This window comes from Podarcis melisellensis, assembly GCF_964234715.1.
Source record: "Podarcis melisellensis genome assembly, chromosome: 1".
NCBI lineage: Eukaryota > Metazoa > Chordata > Lepidosauria > Squamata > Lacertidae > Podarcis > Podarcis melisellensis.
In genome coordinates this window covers 9,123,110-9,148,031 of record NC_138528.1, presented here as the reverse complement: position 1 = coordinate 9,148,031, position 24,922 = coordinate 9,123,110, and the positions used below count along the sequence as shown (strand labels likewise).

At 47.4% G+C, this 24,922-nt stretch overlaps 1 protein-coding gene across 4 annotated transcripts in view; it reads right to left on the bottom strand.

Annotated features, from left to right (window-relative positions):
- Positions 1-24,922, bottom strand: part of PRKCH (protein kinase C eta) — a 102,098-nt gene that overhangs the window by 7,443 nt on the left and 69,733 nt on the right. For all 4 annotated transcript variants that reach the window (XR_014168332.1, XR_014168333.1, XR_014168334.1 and 1 more), the window contains exons 11-12: positions 2,604-2,742; positions 1,509-1,697 (exon numbers count right to left, since the gene is read on the bottom strand). Coding sequence is in view for 1 of the 4 variants with exons in the window: in XM_081911460.1 (XP_081767586.1) it covers positions 1,509-1,697; positions 2,604-2,742 (328 nt within the window). In the remaining 3 variants the exon portion in view is untranslated. The remainder of the gene's footprint in view (positions 1-1,508; positions 1,698-2,603; positions 2,743-24,922) is intronic.

Sequence of the window (24,922 nt, the reverse complement as noted above, 5' to 3'; positions counted from 1 at the left end):
CACGTGGCCGAGCCCAGGCCCGACCCTGAGCCTACTCCATGGTGGTTAGCACTCCAAGAGAGCAGGCTAGGGCCCAGAGGAGGGCCGTGTGACAGAGGAGACCACAGAAGAGAAGATATTACTTCTTTATTTTATTTTTTAAAAAAATTCCGATCCCCCCCCCCTTTTCAAGGATTCTTTGAAAAAAATCTGGTAACCTTAGACTAGGTGATCCTCTTGGTCCCTTCCAATTCTATGCTTCTCCTCCTGCCATCCACTTCCCTTTTGGGTAGCTGTGAGAGACAATACTTGTGAACTCAACATTTATTGCCCAGTAGTGGTTTGTCCCCACTGAGACCGACAGGGCAAAAGGCAGGGAAGATCTGCATTAGGTGGAGACACAGGCAGAGAGCCACATCCTGACCAGTTGTAAACAAGGAAGGTGGGGTTGGCTGGGGACAGACTGAGACTGGTATAACCATGGTCCATTCGCCCAGATGAACTACCAAAGGAGCAAAACAATGCAATTTTAAAGAACCAAAACAATGACAACACCTGAGAACATTTTAAAACAGCCATATATCCCCACAGCTGGTATTTCCAAGGTTGCCAGGAACAGTAACAGAATCACAGAATCATAGAAAATTGTAGAATTGGAAGGGACCCTGAGAGTCGTCTAACCCCCTGCAAGACAGGAATCTCAGCTAAAGCATCCCTGACAGATGCCCATCCAACCTCTGCTTAAAAACCTCCAAGGAAGAAGAGCCCACCACCTTCTGGGGGAGTCTGTTCTGCCGCTGAACAGCTCTTACCATTGGAAAGTTCTCCCTAATGTTTAGTTGGAATCTGCTTTTCTGTCATTTGAACCCATTGGTTAGGATCCTACCCTCTGGAGCAGCAGAAAACCAGCTTGCTCCATCTTCCATGTGACAGCCCTTCAGATATTTGAAGACGGCTGTTCCATCATCTGTCAGCCTTCTCTTGAAGCAAAACCTCCCCAGCTCCCTCAACCGTTCCTCATCAGGCTTGGTTTCCAGACCCTTTATCGTCTTGGTTGCCCTCCTCTGCAAATACCTGGGTGAACGGGGATATTTTAAAATTCCCACCGACTCTTAAAGGTAAAGGAACCCCTGACCATTAGGTCCAGTTGTGACCGACTCTGGGGTTGCGGCGCTCATCTCGCTTTATTGGCCAAGGGAGCCGGCGTACAGCTTCTGGGTCATGTGGCCAGCATGACTAAGCTGCTTCTGGAGAACTAGAGCAGCACACAGAAACACCATTTACCTTCCCACTGGAGCGGTACCTATTTATCTACTTGCACTTTGACGTGCTTTCGAACTGCTAGGTGGGCAGGAGCTGGGACAGAGCAACGGGAGCTCACCCCGTCGTGGGGGTTCAAACCGCCGACCTTCTGATCGGCAAGTCCTAGGCTCTGTGGTTTAACCCACAGTGCCACCCGCGTCCCTTACTGTTTAGCAAAAGATGTAAGTCGGAGGGAAGTTATGCAAACAAGACAAGTGTATACATACGGCCTTCAGAATTGAAACAGCATCTTCTGGGAGCCAAGACGGGTAGGAGATTTCATCCTTAAGGATGGCCTCAAAGAGGTCATCTTCGTTTTCAGCTTCGAAGGGAGCGTGGCCACAGAGCATCTCGTAGAGCAGCACTCCCATTGCCCACCAGTCGACGTCGGGACCATACAGCATCTCTTGTAAAATCTGCCGTGAGATGAGCAGGAGTCAGAATCAACAATGCTACCCCGTCATTCTTATTCCCTGCCTGTTGAGGACTGCAACGCTGAGTGATGGCATGTGTATGTGAAAGATCACAGATCAAAGCCCAGTGAGATTTCATAATTGTTTCCAGAAGAGCAGCCATGTTAGGCTCTTGCAGCTAATTATTATTATTATTATTATTATTATTATTATTATTATTATTAATACCCCGCCTATCCGGCTGAGTTTCCCCAGCTACTCTGGGCGGCTCCCAATCGAGTGTTAAAAACAATACAGCATTATATTAAAAACTACCCTAAACAGGGAGCAGCTTCTGATTGGCTGCAGGAGCATCTTGCAGCCAATCAGAAGCCGTGCCAGACGTTCAGCTTCTGAAAATTGTTCGAAAACTGGAACACTTGCTTCTGGGTTTCCATCGTTCAGGAGCCAATTTGTTCGGGAGCCAAGGCGTTTGACATCGAAGGCACAACTGTTCTGATGGGGAACATATTGGCCCTCGCTGAGGCACAAACACTGTGTAGGGTTCCCCCCCCCCCCACATCAGCTCATGCACTCCTATTTGCAGATGTTCATTATTCATGCACACTGCTTTATCTGCACGCGGTGAGCTTCTGGGTGCATGCACAGAACCGTTGTCCTGTTGGCAGAACAACATCCATGCTGCATGCAGAAGAGTCTCGTGGCTTTGAGGCAACTACATATGTAAACCCTGTGCAAGCATATATCCAAACGCCTCACAAACACTGTGCAAATATTTCTAATTTGGAATCATTTATTCTGCCACATAACCTGGCCTAGCTCGATTTCTGCACTGCCGAGCCGAGGCTGGTGGGGAAATGCAGGGTTTCAGAAAGCAAAGCTCTTGCCCTGGCGACATCTTTCCTGTACCTCTGGGGCGATGTAGTCAGGAGTTCCACAGAAGGTCGCCGTGGTGACCCCGTCGCGGATTCCTTCTTTACACATCCCAAAGTCAGCCAGCTTGCAATGGCCCTCGTGATCGAGCAACACGTTATCCAGCTTCAGATCCCTGCAACAGTGGAGACACACGTCAGTGTGCAGGTGGTAAATTGAGACAAAAAGGAAGTGTGACAACAAGTTGAAGATCAACACCAACAAAAAAAGGTTATTTATGTATGCCACTTGTTATGTACTGAAGTTCTCACCCTGGGCCAGCAGGGGGATACTGTAGATAGTTATGCAAATGAAGGATCGAAAGTGATGTTCAGTGATTGGATAGTTTGTATGCAAATGAAGGATCGAAAGTGGCTTCAGTGATTGGCTAGATACAGAAAATGGTTACTGTTACATTCTAGTAGAGCTCTATATAAGCAGGCTGACTGAGCTCCTCAGTTCAGTTCTGTTCCAGCTTACAAATAAAGAGCTGCTTTGGAAGAATCGCTGTGTCGTCTGATAGGTTCGCCCACAACTTAACACCACTACTGCAGCCCATGTTTTGTTAGCCCCAAAATGGAAAACGAGCGAGGTCCGAACCAAAGAAGAATGGCAACTTAAGCTGACGGAGTATGCGCAGCTTGCAGATTTAACATAGAGAATAAGAGAACAAGAAGATCATATGTTTAGAGAAGATTGGGAAACATTTATTGAATACATGGGGGAAATTGTGTATACTTGAAAACATGGGCAGCATTAAGATAAATTCAACAGTGCTAATAAGTTTTGATGGATGTAATAATGGAATACTGCATGGTTTAGTTTTTGTAAAATATGCAGGGATTTTTATGATATGTAAAATGAACTTTGGGAAGAGAAGGAGGGGAATCATTGATATTTTAAGGATGTTTAAATGAGTATTTTAAATTGTAAAACCAAAAATTTAATTACACACACACACACACACACACACACCATAGATGCTACCCCAAATTCTGCCCTCCCCAAGTGATGCTTGAATCATCTTGATGGGTGGTCCCCAAATCTTTTCAGATCTGCCCAGTGCCCCCTACCCCACCCCCTAAAAAGCATCATTCAAAATAGCAGTTTGCATGACCCACCAAGGAAGATAAAAAACACAATAAATTTCAGAACAGTGACCACTGGTTACACATTTATTCAAAATCCAGTTAAAACTATTTAAAATGATGGACTTGATCCAGTAATATCCACTTTTCAGAGTCATAGTTATTTACAGCTCCCCCCGGTGCCCCCTTGCCTCTTAATACTCTCCCCAGGTAATCCCCCTCCCCACAGAGGGGGACACTGCCCACAGTGGGAACCACTGATCCTGTCATGAGTCACATGAATATCATGCAGGTGGTACTCAACTTTACTCAGAGTAGACCCTCTGAAATCAACAGAGGTGAGTAAGTTAGGGCTATGCATTTCAGTAAGTCTGCTCTGAGTAAAATTCAGTTGAATAGCACCTACTGTGTTCTTTGAGTCACTGTCATTTGGGAAGAACCATCGATCCCTATGATGTTACTGTTTAGTTGTGTCCAGCTCTTCGTGACTCCATGGACCAGAGCATGCCAGGCACTCCTGTCTTCCATTGACTCCAACAGCTTGGTCAAACTCATGTTCATAGCTTCGAGAACACTGTCCAACCATTTTGTCCTCTGTCATCCCCTTCTCCTTGTGCCCTCAATCTTCCTCAACATCAGGGTCTTTTCCATGGAGTCTTCTCTTCTCATGAGGTGGCCAAAGGACTGCAGCCTCAGCTTCAGGATCTGTCCTTCCAGTGAGCACTCAGGGGTGATTTCCTTCAGAATGGATAGGTTTGATCTTCTTGCAGTCCATGGGACTCTCAAGAGTCTCCTCCAGCACCATAATTCAAAAGCATCCATTCTTCGGCAATCAGCCTTCTTTATGGTCCAGCTCTCACTTCCACACATCACTACTGGGAAAACCATAGCTTTGACTATACGGATCTTTGTCAGCAAGGTGATGTCTCTGCTTTTTAAGATGCTGTCTAGGTTTGTCATTGCTTTTCTCCCAAGAAGCAGGTGTCTTTTAATTTTGTGGCTGCTGTCACAATCTGCAGTGATCATGGAGCCCAAGAAAGTAAAATCTCTCACTGCCTCCATTTCTTCCCCTTCTATTTGCCAGGAGGTGATGGGCCCAGTGGCCATGATCTTCGTTTTTTTGATGTTGGGCGTCAGACCATATTTTGCGCTCTCCTCTTTCACCCTCATTAAAAGGTTCTTTAATTCCTCCTCACTTTCTGCCATCAAGGTTGTGTCATCTGCCAAAAGCAAATGTGATGGGAAGCACTTTATACATAAAAACGTCAGCAAAAACCCAGCATCCATTATTGGCTCCTCTGTTGGGAATTGTAGCACTGTGGAGGTATACCATAGCCATGGTTGTTTAAGGTGGCCTCCTTGCGCTATGTGTGAATGAGGCCTCCGCTGCATTCTCAGGAAGAGGAAAAGAGCAATGGGATCCAACTTCAGGCAGTGAGATTGAAAAACAGGCCCAGGCAGGAGATGTAAAAGGGGAGAAGAGCCAAGCAGAGCCAATAATTCAAAAGAGAAGGAACAAGGAAAAAGAGAAACAGATCTTAATGACAAGCAAAAGAAAACCAGCATTACCACCCCAGTCAATACATTACGTCTGGGGAGGGAAGGGGGAAAGAAATTTTCCCCAGTAAGTCATCTGGTTCAAGTCTTGCTCACAGATAAAGTTTCCAATAGCAAAATGTTTGGGGAGGCTTTTTTCTAAAGCTGCACTGCAGTCATTTTTAGTCTGTTGTTCCTTTTTTAGCTTATTTGTTGTGACAGTCTGTTCCGAGAGGCAAATTTTAAAACCATGACTACAACACTATAGAACTGGGAACAGGGAAAATAGCTCCTCTGCACCTGAAATTTCAAGGGGTTAATCGTCACCCACTCCTGACTGGAGTGATCTCGCTTGCTCCCTGCTCCACATTGTCATAGGGCAGGGAGAAGAATTCTTGACTTGAGAGCCACATTCTTGATCGGAAGGTTGGCAGTTTGAATCCACTCAATGGTAGTAAGCTCCCGTTGCTCTGTCCCAGCTTCTGCCAACCTTAGGGTTGCCAAACACCTGGAATTTGCATATGCCATACACAGAATACCGCAGTGTTCCCCCCCAAAAAAGCTCGACAACTTTTGTGTTCGGATTTTCACTTGTTGAAATATGGCAACCCTAGCAACCTAGCAGTTTGAAAGCATAACCAAACTTGGCCCTCCAACTGTTTTGGGACTACAATTCCCATCATCCCTGACCACTGGTTCTGTTAGCTAGGGATGATGGGAGTTGTAGTCCCAAAACAGCTGGAGGGCCAAGTTTGGCCATCACTGGATAACCAGTGCAAATAGATAAATAGGTACCACTGCAGCGGGAAGGTAAATGGTGTTTCCATGCACTCTGGTTTCCGTCACGGTCTTCTGTTACACCAGAAGTGGTTTAGTCATGCTGGCCACATGAGCCGGAAAGCTGTCTGTGGACAAACGCCGGCCTGGAAGTGAGATGAGCACCGCAACCCCATAGTCGCCTTCGACTGGACTTAACCATCTAGTGGTCCTTTACCTTTTTACTGTACACTGTTTAAAGCAGTATCATACCACTTTAAACAGTGAATGGCTTGCCTCAAATAACCCTGGGAACTCTGGTTTACCACGGCAGATTAGAGTTGTACTATTACTTCCCTTGATTTGGACACTATATTTTGGTTGATGCAGCCTAAAATAGAGTTAGCTTTTTTGCTGCTGCATCACACTGTGGACTCAGGTTAAGCTTCCTCATGTTAAAGTTACTCATGTGTGGGCAGGTAATCCCTCCCCTACCTGGCCTGGTCTCCTTGGCAACGCTTCCCCCAGGTGGGATTGGACAACTGACTGAGGTAGGCGGAGATCTCCAGGTATCCCACCTGAGAGAAGGCAAAGCCAAGCCTATGCTGTTGGGGCCGCTCCAGATCTAGGGGCTGCGCGTGTCCATGCAAAGGGCGCCCCCCCCCCCGTTTTAAGCGGGGAGCGGTTATTACTTCCCTTGATCTGGACACTATAGTTTGGTTGATGCAGCCTAAAATAGAGTTAGCTTTTTTGCTGTTGCATCACACTGTGGACTCAGGTTAAGCTTCCTCATGTTAAAGTTACTCATGTAACTTTAAACAAGTATGGCTTCCCCTAAAGGATTCTGGGAAGTGTCATTGGATGTTAAGAGACCCCAAGTCCCGCTCACAGAGCTATAAGTCCCAGAGTGGTTTAACAATCAGTCCCTCTTCCCCGGGAGCTCTATGAGGGAGAATACAGGGTCTCCTAACTATTATTCCCCCTCAACAAACTACAGCTCCCAAAATTTCCTTCCTCTTTTGATCGCTTTGTTTTCTCTCCCCTTTCCCCTCCAGCTCTTTTGGGTACCTATCCGTTTGGCTTTGTCATTCTCTTAACTTTCACCATCTCCTTCCTGACACATCAGCCTCTGGGAGACTTTGCTTCAAGGCTCGCTTAGGTGATGCACCTGAGATCTCTAGTCCGGCTTGGCATCACTCGCCTTCTCTCTGAAAAGGGCAAAGCACAGCCAGCCTAAGGCCTGTCTCTGCTTCTTGCCTGTCGCCATGACAACGGAAACACTGGCTCCCATTCATCTTCAGATACCTCCCCTGTGCTTCTGGAGGAACTAGAATTCGTTCCCTTTCCTGGATTGCTCGCTCTTATTTCTTTGCTGTATGAAATGGCCTCTGTGCTCTGGTTCTGCGGAGAGGCTCAGTGCTGGGCAAGAAATATGTCCTCCTTTTCCAGGACACATCCTCTTTTCCACGTCTGGGTGCAAATTTGGCACAAAATTTGGCAAAAAAAGGATTTTTTAGCTTGGGGTTTTTTTTGTTTGCAGTAACCCAAGAAACTTTTTCTACTGCATTAGACTTCGATCTAAGGCACCCGGCTAAACTTGTCTGCAGCAGAGAATCACAACAGAGAAGCATCTTAAATTATTGTTATTATTATTTTGCTGAAAGCATTAATTTACATGAGCAGAATGTGTGCTTTTATTTAAAATGCATCTCTTGGTTATTTGTGGGGCATAGGAATTCATTCATTCTCCTCCCCCCCGCAAAATATAGTCCGGCTCCCCACAAGGTCTGAGGGACAGTGGACCAGCCCCCTGCTGAAAAAGTTTGCTGACCCCTGGTCTATAGCCTACATATAGTAGGCGTATTTTAAATGATAGTTGTCATAACGATCTGTAGTTAAAAGCAGGGGAGCAAATGTGTCTTTTTTTTTGCTCTTCAAAATATGGCAACCCTAGGATAGCATAAAGCTCCATGGATATAAAGCTCCTATATTGTTTCAGCTGGGAGGTGGAATCACCCTCAACCCTATTAAAAAAAATGGGTTCAGTTTGCCTGCAAGATCGCCATACCCAACATATGCCCACTTGATTTCTTCGATCACGGAACTGGCACTGTTAAAGGTGCCATGTAACACCCATTCAAACATAAGAAACCAATATTTTAGTTCCTCTGGAACTCCCTGCCTATTGAAGTCAAGCAGGAACCTTCACTGTACTCTTTTTGGCACCTGTTAAAAACATTTTTGTTTAGACAAGCCTATCCACATGTGTAGAATGTGGATGTATGTTTTAATCCTGTTGTTAGTTTATTGTTGATTTTATGTTTTGAATGATCAAAAGATTAACTGTTATGGTTTTTTGCATATAATTCTATTGTTTTGTTCTCTTTGTAAACCACTTTGAGGTTTGTTTGTTTGTTTGTTTTTACAAAAACCAATCGGTGTATAGATTTTGCAAATAAATAAATACACATATATATTAAGTAGAAGCACAGCTGCCTCCTAATTGCGAGACCCAATCAAACTGGAAGGTCATACTGAGCACTCAGCTAGTAAAGGTAAAGGGACCCCTGACCGTTAAGTCCAGTCACGGATGACTTTGGGGTTGAGGCGCTCATCTCGCTTTATTGGCCAAGGGAACCGGCGTACAGCTTCCGGGTCATGTGGCCAGCATGACTAAGCCGCTTCTGGTGAACCAGAACGGCACACGGAAACACCGTTTACCTTCCCGCCGGAGCGATACCTATTTATCTACTTGCACTTTGACATGCTTTCCAACTGCTAGGTTGGCAGGAGCAGGGACCGAGCAATGGGAGCTCACCCCGTTGCGGGGATTCGAACGACCTTCTGATTGGCAAGTCCTAGGCTCTGTGGTTTAGACCACAGCGCCACCCGCTGTGCATTATATGAATGTGACACAAGATGGCAATGGTGAGCTAATGACAGATTCAATATATTTTTAAAAACGGTTTTTAATTTTTAAAAAAGCATTTTCACAGCATTTTTTAATAAATGTGTAGATTCCACCTGAGTCTGAGCCCCCTTCCCTAATGTTCGATTGCCCCTTCTTATGTTCTAATGGTCAGCACGCTGTCCAAGGTGCTGGGTTGTAGTGGGCAGTGGGCTGGAGTTATCTGCTCTGCAAGGCTAAATTTCTCTCTGCAGTTTGGAGCATGCATGCTTTGGGCATTCTTTAGATGCGATGCTAGGAACTATGGGAAGAAGGGAGGAAGAGAGAGGTTGGTGTCACATGTTCCTCTGCAAACCACAGACCCTGAAGCTGTGAATCCAGGGAGCCAAATTAAGCAGAACTTCCCCTGCTGGCTTTTGTGTTCTATTCTCATCAGTTGGAAGAACCTCGCTTGCTGGATTATTGGGTTGCTAACTTTGGAGAAGGCGAACGTGGTAAGTTCCACACCGCAGGAGGAAATTGCTAAGCCGTCATGAGAAGACTGGCCAGCCCGAGTCCTCTGAGGGAGAGGGAGAAGAAAGGAATATCTGTTTAGCATTAGCGAGTGGAATAATGTATTAGGGTTGCAACTGCCCAAACCTTTTCCATTTAACAGAGCGTCATAGAAAAGGCAGCTGCCTGGGAGGGATTGCAATGAACATTCCTACACGTTGAAGCAATTGCAAGGGTTCTTGCACTTCTTTGGACGCATTTATTACGAACTGCTCAAACTACAGCATCCAGAACGAAACACGGGAGCATGAAACCTTAGCAGAATCTATTTGTTTCATTGATGTGGTTAGATAGTATTGGGGGCAATCAGAAAGTTTGCAAAACAAAGGCAAGGACTGCTGTCAAAAATATTGCCCAAAAAAAAGTGATTACAGTGTACAACCTGTTCTAACAAGATGTTACATGGGAGGATGGATGCAGGCAACCTTATTTCTGCCAGGGGGTGAGATCCCTTGAGGGTAGTCTGTCAGGGGATTCACATTCTGACAGAGGGGGGGGGCGGAACTGATTGTGGGTGGATCCAGAAGAATCTGGAATAAAGGCCCTCTGTGGAGCAGGCCATTACCATAGCTGTCAACTTACAGATTTGAAAATAAGGAACCAGCAGCCTCCAAAATAAGAGATCAGCAGCCAAAATAATGGATTTTATGTTCAACTTCTGAGCCCCTCTGAGCCAAAGGCAGAAAGCCCAGCCAGAGCCAAACGAAGCCTCAGGCGGTGGTTCCCACAGTGCAGCAACCCGGCAAAGGGGTTGCAGCAAGGAAAACTACCGTCACCTCTCCGCTGGGAAGCGCTGAGCAAAGTCCCCAGGCAACGCGGCCGATTTGATCAGCACAAGGCATGCAAGCTCCACCCCCCAGTCGTTCTTAGACTTCTTATTGGGTGAGCAACGCAGCCAAGCAGCACAGTTGGAGCCTCCCTCCTGGCTGGCAGGGAGGGAGGGAGAGGAGCTGCTTCTTTTGAAACCCGGGAAATTTAAGGGACATCATCAATAAGGGACAGCAGCGGGACACGGCGCTAGGATAAGGGAGTTTCCCACCAAATAAGGGACGGTTGACAGCTATGGCCATTACAGCTACTGTTCTAGAAAGCAAAGGAAAGACACAAACGTTTGCATGGATATGACAGAAGCTTGCCAGTTTGTTCTCAGACAGCTGGCAGCAGAACAACTTGTTTTTTCTTCAGCCATACAACCAGGAAAACGTAACCAAACTGAGACCCATCAAGCTATTTTTATCAAACAACATATTGTCTCTTCCAAATATTCAGAAACTACACCAAAAGATGGGGGGGGCAGGGAGAGAGGAAACACTTCAAAGTTTAGGGAAAATAAGGAGGAAATAGGAACACAAGTCCATCTTTAGTGTTTCTCGAACTGAGGGCTCCAGCTTTGTTGGACTACAACTCCCATCATCCCTGACCACTGGTCCTGCTAGTTAGGGATGGTGCCTACCTGTGATGAAATAAATGTGGCCATTAAGCCCTCTGTCCAATGGCTTGTGGGAGCAGTAACCTTAGCTTCGAACAATCTCTGGTGATGTGCTTCTCAGAGTCCCAAAGGACTCTTAAAAAAACACCCACCTAAAACCCCAACCAAAGAATCATGGCAAGAAAAAATGATGGACTACGCAGAACTGGCAAAACTGACATATAAGCTACAGGACAAGGATAACTGTGACTTTAAAGATGAATGGGAACCCTTTACAAAGTATTTGAAGACGCAACAAAGCGAACTGAACTCCTTGGCTGGCTTTGAATAAACATTCACAAACTTTTTATTGAAAATAATTAGCTAAATAGTTTGAGGATCTATACAACTTTGTAACATGCAGAAATCAGCATTCTCAGAGAAATCAAAGAAGGGAACTGAGGGAAGTTGGGGGGTGGGGGTGGGGGTGGTTTTGTATGGGAGGGTGAGGGAAGGAGGAAAAATGGGGGGAAAATAAGGATGATATGTTTCTGGATATTTTTTGTTTTAATTTTGAATAAAAAACAAACAACACCCACCTCTCCACTTATGAATATACAAAGCTGCATCACACCTACACAAACCATTTGTCGGTCTAGCCCAGTCTCCTCAAAAGCACGCTTGTCCGCCAGCGACAGATATTTGCAGTGAGGCCATTTTGAATTCTGATGCCTTGAACCAGGGGTCGGCAACCTAAGGCCCATGGGCCACAAGCGGCCCACGGGGGTCGTTTAACCGGTCCACGAACCACCCCCGAACCAAGCCGACCGCTCGGTCAGTCCCAGAGTGCTGTGCTAAAGTGGTGCAGCGCGGCGTGGGGACTCGCTTCCACGGTGCTGAAAACCGCATCTGCACATGCTCAGATGCCAGAAATCACGTCTGCGTAGACGCGGACACCGGAAATCGTGTCTGCACAGACGCCGAAAATCGTGGCTGCGCACGCGTGATCCAGCCGACGGAGGGATCTCCGCTGGAGTAAACTGGCCCAGGCAAGGTAAACCTTGCTGACCCCTGCCTAGAACCATCCCATGGCTTCTAAAACAACCCAGGGGCAACTCACTTCCCGCATTCTGCTAAATGTTGCGTTTTAAATATATGTAAAAGCATTGTTCTTTCATCCAGACTGAGACACGCAGTCATTTATCAGAAATGCCAGGGGGTGGGGATGTGATTTCACTGAATGTATGACAGACACAAACCAGGAAGGGGAAAATCCTTCCTCTGTGGCAGGTGGACTGGGCAAACCTCCTGCTGACCAAATAACCAGCAACCTAGAAATGTAGCGGATTCTTTCATCTCACTGGACGGAGCTGCTGGAATATTTTCTAGCCTATCCGACGAGGGAGCCAATTTGCCCTTAACAGTGCTGCTATTTTATGTATGCCAAGCGGGGGGGGGGGGGATTGGGATGGGGGGGGGAGCAAATCTGCAACCTGGAGCCCTCCATGGAAAGCACATTGATGACAGCACAAACAAAGCAGAACTGGTGTATCCCAGATAAAGGCTTTGGGGCACGTTTCCTGAGCTAAAATTCCACACGGCAGCTCTTTATTCACATGCAACTTGAAAAGGCATGTGAATGGCTCATGAAATCGTAGAATTCTAGAGTTGGAAGGGACCACATGGATCATCTAGCGCAGGAAACCCCAACCAGCAGCCCTCCAGATGTTTTAGCCTACAACTCCCATGATCCCTAGCTAACAGGACCAGTGGTCAGGGATGATGGGAATTGTAGTCCAAAACATCTGGAGGGCCGAAGGAATCTGTTGCCCAGCGTGGGACTCGAACCCACGACCACTGAGATTAAGAATCTCATGACTCCAGGAACATGGGCTGGAATCCTCCTAGTCAGGGTGGAATAATCCCATGTATGCTTTACGGTGTGACAGGGGGACAAGAATGATGTGGGCCTCCATATCCCTTCTTCACTGACTATTGGCCATGCTGCCTGCCTGGGATGACAGGAGCTGGGAATCCAAGAACAATGGTCACCCCTGCTAACAACACTCTGAGGAAGAGGGCAGCTCATCACTTTAACTGCATTGCAGGGGGTTGGACTAGATGACCCCTGGGTAGCTTCCAGCAATAATAATAATAATAATAATAATAATAATAATAATAATAATAATAATAATTTATTTTGTACCCCGCCCATCTAGCTGGGCTTCCCCAGCCACTCTGGGCGGCTTCCAACGAAGATTAAATGTCACACATTAAAAACTTCCCTGAACAGGCCTGCCTTCAGATGTCTACATTTTTATGCCTCTTTAATTTCAGTTCACAAGCGCAGCAGCTAACCAGAGTAGCACTCACAAAGGGCAAGGCAACAGTCAAATCAGAACGGTGGCAGAAAGAGAAGGAAACCAAATCACAGAGGGAAAAGTAGCTTGCCTAGTACTGACAGTCACACTTCTCAGGCGCTAGGTGGGTCAGATTTGCCCCTCCCCCCACCACGTCATCCCCTGCCGAAAATGAACTTTAGCACAGTAAATCCAATCTTCAATATGCAAGTTGCGTGTTAAATCACATGTATAAATGCACATATATGTACTGTGAAGGAATAAAGCATGGAGAGATTCTGGGAAACAATGTACCCATTTTACAGATGGGAATCTATGGAGTCAGGAATTTACACCCCAACAAACCATCACCTCTGTCTCATGCAGAATTAGGATTTTCTGAACTCTGCATTGGACTAAAGCAGCCATCTCACCCCTGCATTTTCTCTCTCTTTTTTTGGTCAGATTAAAATATATATGGGAATGGGTCATAGCTCAGTGGAGGCGCATCTGCCTTGCATTAAGTAACAGCAACAGCAACAACATTTATATATCGTCCCCCTGACTGGGTTGCCAGAGCCACTTTGGACAGCTCCCATCACAGCCCTCCCTGGAGATGTCAGAACTTGAACCCGGCACCTCCTGCCTGCATTGCAGACGCCCTGTCTCTGAGCCATCAGGCAAGTCTGAAGTGTGTAACAATGGCAAGTGTGGAGATCTGAGCATAGAGCACCATATGTCAGATTGTGCCAGACTGTTCTTTGTTGCTTGTTGCTTCTTGCCTCCTCCGCATGTCAAACCATCGCTCCTTGATGTGGAAACGCTTTTGGAAACGTGCGCTGTGAGATGCCACCCTTCAGAGGTGCCAAAAAAGTGACTCACTCCTATTACTGAGTTGCGAGAGGCAGCTCAGAAGAGAGAACCATGCCAGGGAATTACAGTGAGATCCTAGGCAGGCCTACTCAGAAGTAATCCCTATGGGCTTCAACGGGGCTCCAGAGAGTGTAGGACTCTGACTACCATCACCCCGGCTCTCCAGACATGCTGGCTGGAGATGATGGGAGTTGGAGTCCAACAATTTCTGGAGAGCACTGCAGTGGTGTTGACCTTTCAAGCAATCTGAGACCATGCCAACCTGCCTGTCTCTGCTCCTCCCTCTTCATGCCTCTCCTGGTCCTGGAAGACCAGGGGGGAGGTGAGCTTGTTGCAGCCAGAGAAGGAGACACCCATGACTCTTCCCCAGCCTGACTCATCTCTGCCTCTTGGTCTCCCTCCTCCCCTGCTTCAGATTCTTCCTCTGATTCTGCACTTTTCTCTGCCACAGACTCTCCCAGCTCACTAAGCCCTGTTGTCCCTTCTGCTTCCGGCACCTCCTCTTCCCAGGCTTCTCCCTTTTCTCCCTCTGACCACTCATGATCGTCCCACCACCACTCCCTGGGCTCTGAGTCTATTTCCCTTGGTGGTTCCCCAGTTGGTTCTTCCATCCACTCCTCTGCATCCGGCTAGTTCATGACGTATCCTGGTGTTACTGCAAGGTTAAAATAGGGGCAGCTTAAAATTTAGGGGAAGGTTAATAATAATAATAATAATAATAATAATAATAATAATAATAATAATAATAATTTATACCCCACCCATCTGGCTGGGTTTCCCCAGCCACTCTGGGCGGTTTCCAGCAAAATACTAAAATGCAATAATTCATCAAATATTAAAAGCTTCCCTAAACAGGGCTGCCTTCAGATGTCTTCTAAAAGTCAGATAGTTGTTTATTTCTTTGACATCTGGTGGAAGGGCATTCCACAGGGCAGGAGCCACCACCAAGAAGGCCCTCTGCCTGGTTCACTGTAGCTTTGCTTCTCGCAGTGAGGCAACCACCGGAAGACCCTTGGAGCTGGACCTCAGTGTCCGGGCAGGACGATAGGGATGGAAGCGCTCCTTCAGGTATAGTGCAGTGGTAGAGCATTTGCTTTCCATGCTGAAGGTCTCAGGTTCAATCCTCAGCATCTCCAGGTAGGGAGAGCTTACTGGGCGCTCTTCCAGGTCCTACATCACATCATTTTGCCTCCCTGCCTCCAGCATGTTGCATGGTGCCAAAACAGCTCCTAATGAAACCCTGACCCAGCAGCTCTCGGGAAAGGACTGGTTGTGGGAATAGTTCCATGTGAAGTGTGCTTTGAGTTTATTTGGAGGAACATCATGAAACCCATTAGAACACAAACAAGCTGAGCAGAGTTGCAAAGGGCGCTGAGCTCTGGGTTCACTTTGCAACTCGTAACTCTAGACCAGAGATTTCAGTAAAGGGAAACTGGCCTGTAAATGCCCAATTGGTACCTGTTGTCATAGGCGCCAACTCCATGGGACCTGAGGGGGCCCGAGCCCCCTCAAAAATTCGTTTGGGGGGCTCCGCCCCCCCATAATTTAAGAAAATTATTAGTTATATTATGCTTTGTAAAATCACAAAATTATGTTGGTATTTTTTATTTTCCTTGTTTGACGATAGTTACCTTTTAAAATACATTCAGTAATGAGTTAAAACAAAGCCACTCCCGATCTAGAGAGGGGGTGGGGTTGCAGGCTCTCGACCCATCAAGCGGGGATTCCCCCTAGCTCATTAATATTCACTGCCCACGGCGGCAGCCAATCGGCTCCCGCAAAGGGCGGGCCCTCACAGGTTCACTTAAGGTCGGGGCAGCATGGGGCTCGCCCCTTTCGTTCCCCCAGCAGCAGCGGTTTGGAGGTCTTGGGCCCCCCAATATTTTTTATAAGTCGGTATGGGCCCCCGCCCCCCAATATTTTTTATAAGTCGACGCCCCTGCCTGTTGTTGTTGTTGTTTAGTCATTTAGTCGTGTCCGACTCTTCGTGACCCCATGGACCAGAGCATGCCAGGCACTCCTGTCTTCCACTGCCTCCCGCAGTTTGGTCAGACTCATTTTCGTAGCTTCGAGAACACTGTCCAACCATCTGGTCCTCTGTCGTCCCCTTCTCCTTGTGCCCTCAATCTTTCCCAACATGAGGGTCTTTTCCAGGGAGTCTTCTCTTCTCATGAGGTGGCCAAAGTATTGGAGCCTCAGCTTCAGGATCTGTCCTTCCAGTGAGCACTCAGGGCTGATTTCCTTAGGAATGGATAGGTTGGATCTTCTTGCAGTCCATGGGACTCTCAAGATTCTCCTCCAACCCCATAATTTAAAAGCATCCATTCTTCGGCAATCAGCCTTCTTTATGGTCCAGCTCTCACTTCCATACATCACTACTGGGAAAACCATGGCTTTAACTATACGGACCTTTGTTGGCAAGGTGATGTCTCTGCTTTTTAAGATGCTGTCTAGGTTTGTCATCGCTTTTCTCCCAAGAAGCAGGTGTCTTTTAATTTCGTGACTGCTGTCACCATCTGCAGTGATCATGGAACCCAAGAAAGTACAATCTCCCACTACCTCCATTTCTTCCCCTTCTATTTGCCAGGAGGTGATGGGACCAGTGGCCATGATCTTCGTTTTTTTGATGTTGAGCTTCAGACCATATTTTGCATTCTCCTCTTTCACCCTCATTAAAAGGTTCTTTAATTCCTCCTCATTTTCTGCCATCAAGGTTGTGTCACCTGCATATCTGAGCACACAAAACTGCCTTATGCTGTCAGCCCATTGGTTCAGGCAGCCAGCACTGTCTGCCCCGGGGACAGCCAATGTGATGGCCTCCACATTGGCAGACTACAACTCCCAGCATCCCTGGTCAGCATGACCAGTGGTCAAGAATGATGGCAGCTGTAGAATATCTGGGGAGGGAACACACCACATTGACCAGTCCTGGTTCTCTGCTGTCTCACAGGAGCTACCTAAGGTGCAGATACTGCAGAACCTCTGATGGGAAATTGGCAATTGAACCCAGGACCTCGCATGGGCAAAGCCCGTTCTCTCAGGCTGAGCTTTGGCCTCTTTTTAACCCTGCCACAAGCCAAGCATTCTGCAGTTTGCCAGCTGGCAGGGGAAAGGTTCACAGACACACACGCACATTTCCCAGGACACAGATTACTCAGCTGTATTTACAGTAATTGTGGATCGTCAGCAGATCACAAGGTCGGGGGGGGGAGAGGGGGGAGAGATGGATCAGGAACCCTTTCCACTTGTGACTCAGACACTGGCTCTGTGATACAACCATCCTTGCAATGCCAAAGGAGGCTTCAAATGCCCATCTCCACTTTCTTTACAAGTTTCTTCCCCCACAATCATGGTTTCCAAAGCACTCATCATTGGGCACACCGAAAAGTTTCCACCAGGACACCTGACACACATTTGAAGCACACGACTTCCCCAAGGAATTCTGGGAAGTGTAGTTTGCCAAAGGGTGCTGGGGCGTGTAGCTCTCTGTAAGGAGGGAAACTACAGTTCCCAGGATTCTTCAGGGGGAATCACATGCTTTAAATGTGTGTTGGATGCGCTTTAAATGCATGCAGTGGATCTGCCCTTAGCGATACTCTTCCAGCTGAAGTGCTAAAATCGACATCATCCAGGGGCGGAGGAAGGGGGGTGCAGTGGGGCAGCCCACCCCGGGTGTCATCACTGAGGGGGGTGACATTCAGTGCGCCACCTGCCCACGACTCCCAAGCCTACCCCGAGCCGTCGGGGGGAAGGGGCAGAGTTCCACCGCCTTGCCAGTGGCCTTCCCCCCTTCTCCCTTCATTTTGACAGCTCGGGGGAAGCTTGGGAGTTGCAGGCGGGGAGTGAGCCGTTGCCCCCCACTCCCGGGCTGCTTCCTGGGGGGGGGGAGCCTCCCCCAAGCTGTCAAAAGGAAGAGGGAAGGGAGGAAGGCTGCTGGCAAAGCGGCGTGGCTCCCACCCCTACCAGCCCAGGAAGCAGCCTGCCATTGGCGACTCGCTCCTCGCCCATGGGCGTCTCAGCCCCTGGGACGCTCACCGCGGCACCCCCGGGGATGCTGGCCCTGCCCCCATGGCTCCACCCCTGGGTGCACGCTCTGGGTGCTGGAACAGCTAGCTCCACTTCTGACACCATCCAGGGTGCTTCTGGACTGTCGCAACTTTTGAGTGGGATTCGGTCACATACCGGCAAATCAAGTCTGTGGATTAAAGCGGATTGAGAGCTCTTGAGCAACAAACCCACTTCCCCAAAAGACCCGACCTCGTCTAGTCTCTCTGTGCGCAAATTGGAGCGAAGAAGGCTCATTAAAAACAGCCAGCTGTTGCTTAATCTCCCTGCAGACAAACCAGGACGGATGCTCCGTAAACATGGCCACTGGAAGCGACGACCCTAGATGGCTGTTCTCTGAATATTAAGAACCAAACTACATGGCATGCTTTGAGATTTGGGATTGCATCTCCCGCCTTGACAAAAAACTGAAATGCAGCTGGGTGGCTCATTATTCCCCACTCAGCGGCCTCATACGTGGTCGGGGGAAACCCAAGAATCTTCAATGATTCAAATGGCCCTAATTTTTAAGCCAAGGCACCTTGGCTTAAACAAAACAGTGGGGGGCTAAGCAAAACAGTGGGTGGCTTATATGTGCCACAAACCTGCCACAAACCATGTCTAACCATTTGCTCCAGCAAGTTCAGTATCACCTACTCCAGCCACTTGAATGTTCTTATTCCAATCTACCACCTGAGATCTGGGAGAATTACAGGTATGTGGTGAAAGGCTTAGCCGTGTCAAGGTCTGGTCTATGGGTGATCGAAGTCCTGGCTGAGGACATCGGGACTGGGGGCAAGATGGTGGGGTGGAAGCAGGAATGAGAGTCCAGAAGCCAGGGGTCTGAGGGTCAGGAAGCAGGGAGTCAGGAAGCCGAGGTCCGAGGATCAGGAAGCAAGAAGCCAAACACAGCAAGGCAGGAAACGTGTTGCTGTGGCAAAGAGCCGAAGGGAAACTCAGCATTTTGGCTAATCAGTAACTCAGCATTTTGGCTAATCTACTTTATTTACGTATAAAGACACATGGAGCACCGCAACAAGGCTCCCTCTCTCTCTAGCATCAGACAGCAAAGAGAAAAAGAACAAAGGAGTCTTCTGTGGAGTCAAAACATATACCATCATGTGAAAGACAAAAATCCCATGACTGCAGTCATGGAGCAGGAATTCTAACAGTTTGGTCACATCCACAGAATGGAAGATGGCGGGATCCTCAAGGACGTGCTCTATGGGGAGCTGGCTTCAGGCACCAGGCCTGTTGGCAGACCAACTGTGTTACAAAGATGTCGGCAAACATGACATGAAGGCTGACAACATCAACCCCGCCGTGTGGGGAATCCCTTGCAGATGACCGCAGTGCCTGGGGACAGATGGTCAGGTTCTGCATCCACCGCAGTGACCACAGGAGGAATGACCTCGGGGAGGAGCGCAGAGAGAAGAAATGACCTGGTGCATCTGCAGCAGCACAACTGGACCCCTTCATCTGCCTCAGCTGCAACAGAACCTGTCTCTCCTGTATCGGTCTCTACAGCCATTGCAGGCACCACAACCTTCCAACACCTCCATTGTCTCCCAAAACAGATGGATGCATATGCTCAAGTGCTGAGCTGGCTGTGGACCCTTCCTGTGCTTAGGAAAAGGCAACCAGCAGCTGACCAGGTAAGAGCCCTGCAGCCTCTGAGCCAACATGATCCACCAAGGGTGTGAACCCTGCTTCTCCTACGCTTCCTCTTCCACAGTAAGCTCTGCGAGACTTGCTGTGCTCTGCCAGCCACGTCCAAGGCGCTTATGACCCAGAAGGGCTATTAAAACATTGCACAGAACATGCCCAAACAAGGGAGGGTGAACATTAAAAGACTAAGCGGAATAAGGGAAGGCTCAGGTGGTTCCAAGTGCTTAAGAGGATCCTGCCAGGGCAGGTGAGAGGGCTGAGCTGGAGCAGAGAAAGGCAGCGAGGCGGGCAGAAGAATATGAAGAGTGGCGTAAACATTTTTCAGAGCAATAGAAGGTGACAAATTCAGATTGCAAGACAAGCCCAAAGAGCCTCTTTGGTGCTGGTTTTTCTAAAGCGGCAAAAGGAGAGGTGCTCATAGGAGCCAGAATGAGTGCAGTGCCAACCTCACGCCTCCTCCTCTTCTTCTTCCTCCTCCTCCTCCTCCCCAAAGCTACTGTATTACATGCCAGCTTGCAACTCAGCCACCGATTCACACATGTTGAAGCCTGTGTGGAAAACTATAACCTGGAAACATTTGCAGCTATCAGCCTCCGGACTAACATGGGCTGGAAACGTTGCAAGAATCTTGAGACACGAAGGGGAAAAAACTCATCACTCTTCAAACAACCCAAAATGTCCCTCTCTGGTCATTATTGACATTTATTAAGGACTGGAAGCTTCTTGTGGACTTTTTGCATGAAAGAGAAAAGATAATATCTGGATTGGAAGATTGAAAAAATACTGGCTTGTGGAAAATAGAATAGTTGGATATCAGTTTGAGTGAATACTTTGAGCAAGTTACTATAGATAGAAAACCAGAAGTCTTTTCTCTTTTCTCTCTCTTTCCCCCCTCGTTTTCTTTTCTTTTCTTTTCCCCTTCTCCTTTATCTTTGCTCCTGTTTCTTTTTAGATTGGATTTTTAAAATATTTCTTTTATTCTGGTGTATTATAAAAAGATACTTTGTACTGGGTATGTATATCTTTTGCTAAGTATGAATAAGAATAAAAAAATGTTAGGAGGCCAAAATGTACCTCTCTGGTTTTTTCACTGTTCAAATTATATATTACGTTCCACTCTCACCAGGACATGTCCAGGGTGTGGTGCTCTCCACTCTAGGTCCTGAGTGGAGTCGCTCAGAAGAGATAAAAGAAAGTACTGTATTTTTTGCTCTATAAGACGCACCAGACCACAAGACGCACCTAGTTTTTGGAGGAGGAAAACAAGAAAAAAAAATTCTGAATCTCAGAAGCCAGAACAGCAAGAGGGATCGCTGCGCAGTGAAAGCAGCAATCCCTCTTGCTGTTCTGGCTTCTGGGATAGCTGCGCAGCCTGCATTCGCTCCATAAGACGCACACACATTTCCCCTTACTTTTTAGGAGGGGAAAAGTGAGTCTTATAGAGCAAAAAATATGGTAATTTTTTTACACAGCGCGTAGTTAAACTCTGGAACTCACAGTGATGGCCGCCAACTCAGCTGGCTGTAAAAGAGGATTGGACAAATTCATGGGGGAGACAGCTTCTGGGGAAATCCAGGTTTCCTCATCCAACCCATCTCCTCCCTGCCAAAATCACACCCTCTTCAAACTAGTGTAATTTGGTTTGGTTTAGCCCAAGCAATATTTCCCCTCCTGGGCTGAGAGAGCCTACGATACGTAGCAGATCCGTATCTCCAGGCCTGGCAGGGCCGTCTTTACCCGGGGGTGCAAGGGGTGCAGGGCACCCGGGTGCCAAATTCTGGGGGGCACCAGGGCCCGCCGCTGAAGCTGCCTAAACTCTTAACTATCTACCTGTTATGAAATAATAAATAATTTTGATCAAGCTAGAAAAACAAAATACATATACAGTGGTACCTCGGATTACAGAAGCTTCAGGTTACAGACTCCGCTAACACGGAAATAGTACCTCGGGTTAAGAACTTTGCTTCAGGATGAGAACAGAAATTGCGCAGCGGTGGCACAGCGGCAGCGGGAGGCCCCATTAGCTAAAGTGGTACCTCAGGTTAAGAACAGTTTCAGGTTAAGAACGGACCTCCAGAACAAATTAAGTTCTTAACCCGAGGTACAACTGTATACCTAGGTATTACCGAAATGTATACCTACTGTTTCACTACAGGAATTCTGACTTTGTGCGCTCATTTACCAAATACGCGCCATGCCAGCAGCGGCGCTTGTCACTCAGAACAGTGCAGTGGATGCGACATTAACTCTTCCATCAAAACAATATGTTTCGTATTGTATTGAGCTTCTACGCGGCAGCAGGGTCAGCGGCACCTTCGACATGACTGATGTATCTCCTACATAGGTGCCTAAATAATACTTATAAGTTTAAGTGTGGTGGTGTTGTACGCTTAAGTATAAGGGTATTGTAAATAAATGAGCAAATAAAAAAGTTTGTTTCTTTTTCCTCCCTTCTTTCGTAAACAAGAGATAAGGCGTAAGCATGGTATCTGACATAAGCTTAATACAAGTTAATTTGGGGGCTAAACTAAATTTGGGGGCGCTGGGCGGATCTTTGCACCCCGGCGGTGCGTATGCTAAAGACAGTGCTGGAGCCTGGCATAAGACAAGTATGGAGTTTCTTGAAATCAGGGTTATTTACTTCTGAGTAAACATGTATCAGATCGGACTGCTAAATCAGCTCCCTCATTTGCACCCAAAGGGGATTGGAAGTAAGATTACTGTTGTCATTTTAAACAGAAAAGGTGACTTCAGGGAAAGGATTTCGCAAACACACTTCCTGCCTCTCATTTAATATCTTTTTCTTAGGAACTGCCTTTTCCCGAGCAGAAAGAAACCCACGACTGTGTCCTATCTGCCCTTTATTACAAATCTTCTGCCTTAAAAAAGAACCCACACATGACAACAACCGCCAGGATTATTATATAAGGCACCTTCTAAATGTCAGCAGCTGCAGCTCAGCCATCAAGTTTATGAACTTGTTGATAAAAAGCATGTCCTGTATTAAAAAAAAGTTATAAAAGAAGAAGAAGAGAATAAACCCTGAAGCCCTGAGATCAATGAGCAGGATCATGCCAGGTCGTATAATAAACTTTCTGAGGAAGACAAGCTAGCTTGTAAACCTCAGTCGGGAGGAGATAACCATTCAAGGCAAGAGGTTAAGGCGAGATGCAAGCCATGCCAACCCACAAAATGCAGGAACAAAACACGAGGAAACTTTCTGAATCTTTTTTAAAGTGTGCAAATCAAGGCCATAACTATAACCACCATTTCCCTGGGAGATTAATCTGCTAAAAGGTGAGCCGATAAAAAGGGGTGAGAGCCCATTTCAGAATCTAGTATTGTAGAGTTGGAAGGGACCCCAAAAGCCATCTGCATTGCTGGAATCTCAACTAAAATCATCCAGGACAGATGTAATGGTTCTAGGGGTTGCCGTGCGTAAGTTGTCGCCACTCCTGGCTAGGTTACCTGGGTGAACCCTTTCTGTCTGGACAGCCCTTCACTTCGTGGCTGTCTCAGTCGCTGGCAGAATGCGTCAGTGGGCGTTTCTTGAACTTCTTCCAGCAAAGAAGTTCTTTGACGCCAAGTCTCCTCCTACTCTCCCTGCGCGGAAGTCTTCTGTGCAGGGAGGGTGTGGGCAGCGGAGGACCCGTGCTCTCCCCGCTGGTCTCCGGCGAGGAGTCCTGGAGCCTCCTCTCCGATTCCCCCATCTGCCCCCCTTCTCCACTGGTGTTACGCTGATTTCCTTCCCCAGCAGATGGGCTGCCTCTCTCCCTACTAGGACCCTCTCCAGCATCGCTTTGGAGCCTTCCCTCCACCTCTAGCTCCGATGGCAGTTCCCTGACAATGGCCATCCAACCTCTGCTTTAAAACTTCCAAGGAAGGAGAGTCCTCCACCTCTCGTGGGAGTCCATTCCACTCTCAAACAGCTCTTGCCATCAGAAAGTTCTTCCTAACATTTACAGGAGTCAGAATCTCTTTCCTTGACATTTGAAGCCATGGGCTTCGGTCTTATCCTTCTTCAGCAGCAGAAAACAAGCTTGCTTCACCAAATCAACCTAGCCAGAAGGGCAAGGTGGTATCATTATTACTCCTCCTCTTCTTCTTCTTCTTCTTCTTCTTATTAAATAATAATAATAATAATAATAATAATAATAATAATAATAATAATCTATTATTCATTATTTATACCCCACCCATCTGGCTGAGTTTCCCCAGCCACTCTGGGCAGCTTCCAACAGAATATTAAAATACAATAGTCTACTAAACATTAAAAGCTTCCCTAAACAGGGCTGTCTTGAGATGTCTTCTAAAAGTCTGGTACAGTGGTACCTTGGGAGCCCTGTTCGCATCTTGAAGCGAACACAACCAGCGTCCGCACATCTGTGTGTGTGCGGGTTGCGTTTTGCCGCTTCCGTGCATGCGCTTCACATCATTTTGACCATCGGTGCATGCGCACACGGCGAAACCCGGAAGTAACACACTCCGTTACTTCCGGGTCGCCGTGGAGTGCAACCCGAAAATACTTAAGTTGAAGCACATTTATCCCAAGGTATGACTGTAGATGTTTATTTCCTTGACATCTGGTGGGAGGGCGTTCCACAGGGTGGGCGCCACTACCGAGAAGGCCCTCTGCCTGGTTCCCTGTAGCTTCGCTTCTAGCAGTGAGGGAACCGCCAGAAGGCTGGACCTCAGTGTCCGGGCTGAACGATTGGGATGGAGACGCTCCTTCAGGTATACTGGACTGAGGCTGTTTAGGGCTTTAAAGGTCAGCACCTCCTCCTCCTCCTCCTTCTTCCTACTACTACTACAGTGGTACCTCGGGTTACATATGCTTCAGGTTACAGACTCCGCTAACCCAGAAATAGTGCTTCAGGTTAAGAACTTTGCTTCAGGATGAGAACAGAAATCGTGCTCCGGTGGCGTGGCAGCAGCAGGAGGCCCCATTAGCTAAAGTGGTACCTCAGGTTAAGAACAGTTTCAGGTTAAGAACGGACCTCCGGAACAAATTAAGTACTTAACCCGAGGTACTGCTGTACTGCTACTACTACTACTACAAAAAGTTACAGGATTTTGGACATTTGGGATAGGAAACGATTCCTGCATTGCAGGGGGTTGGACTAGATGACCCTAAGGGTCCCTTC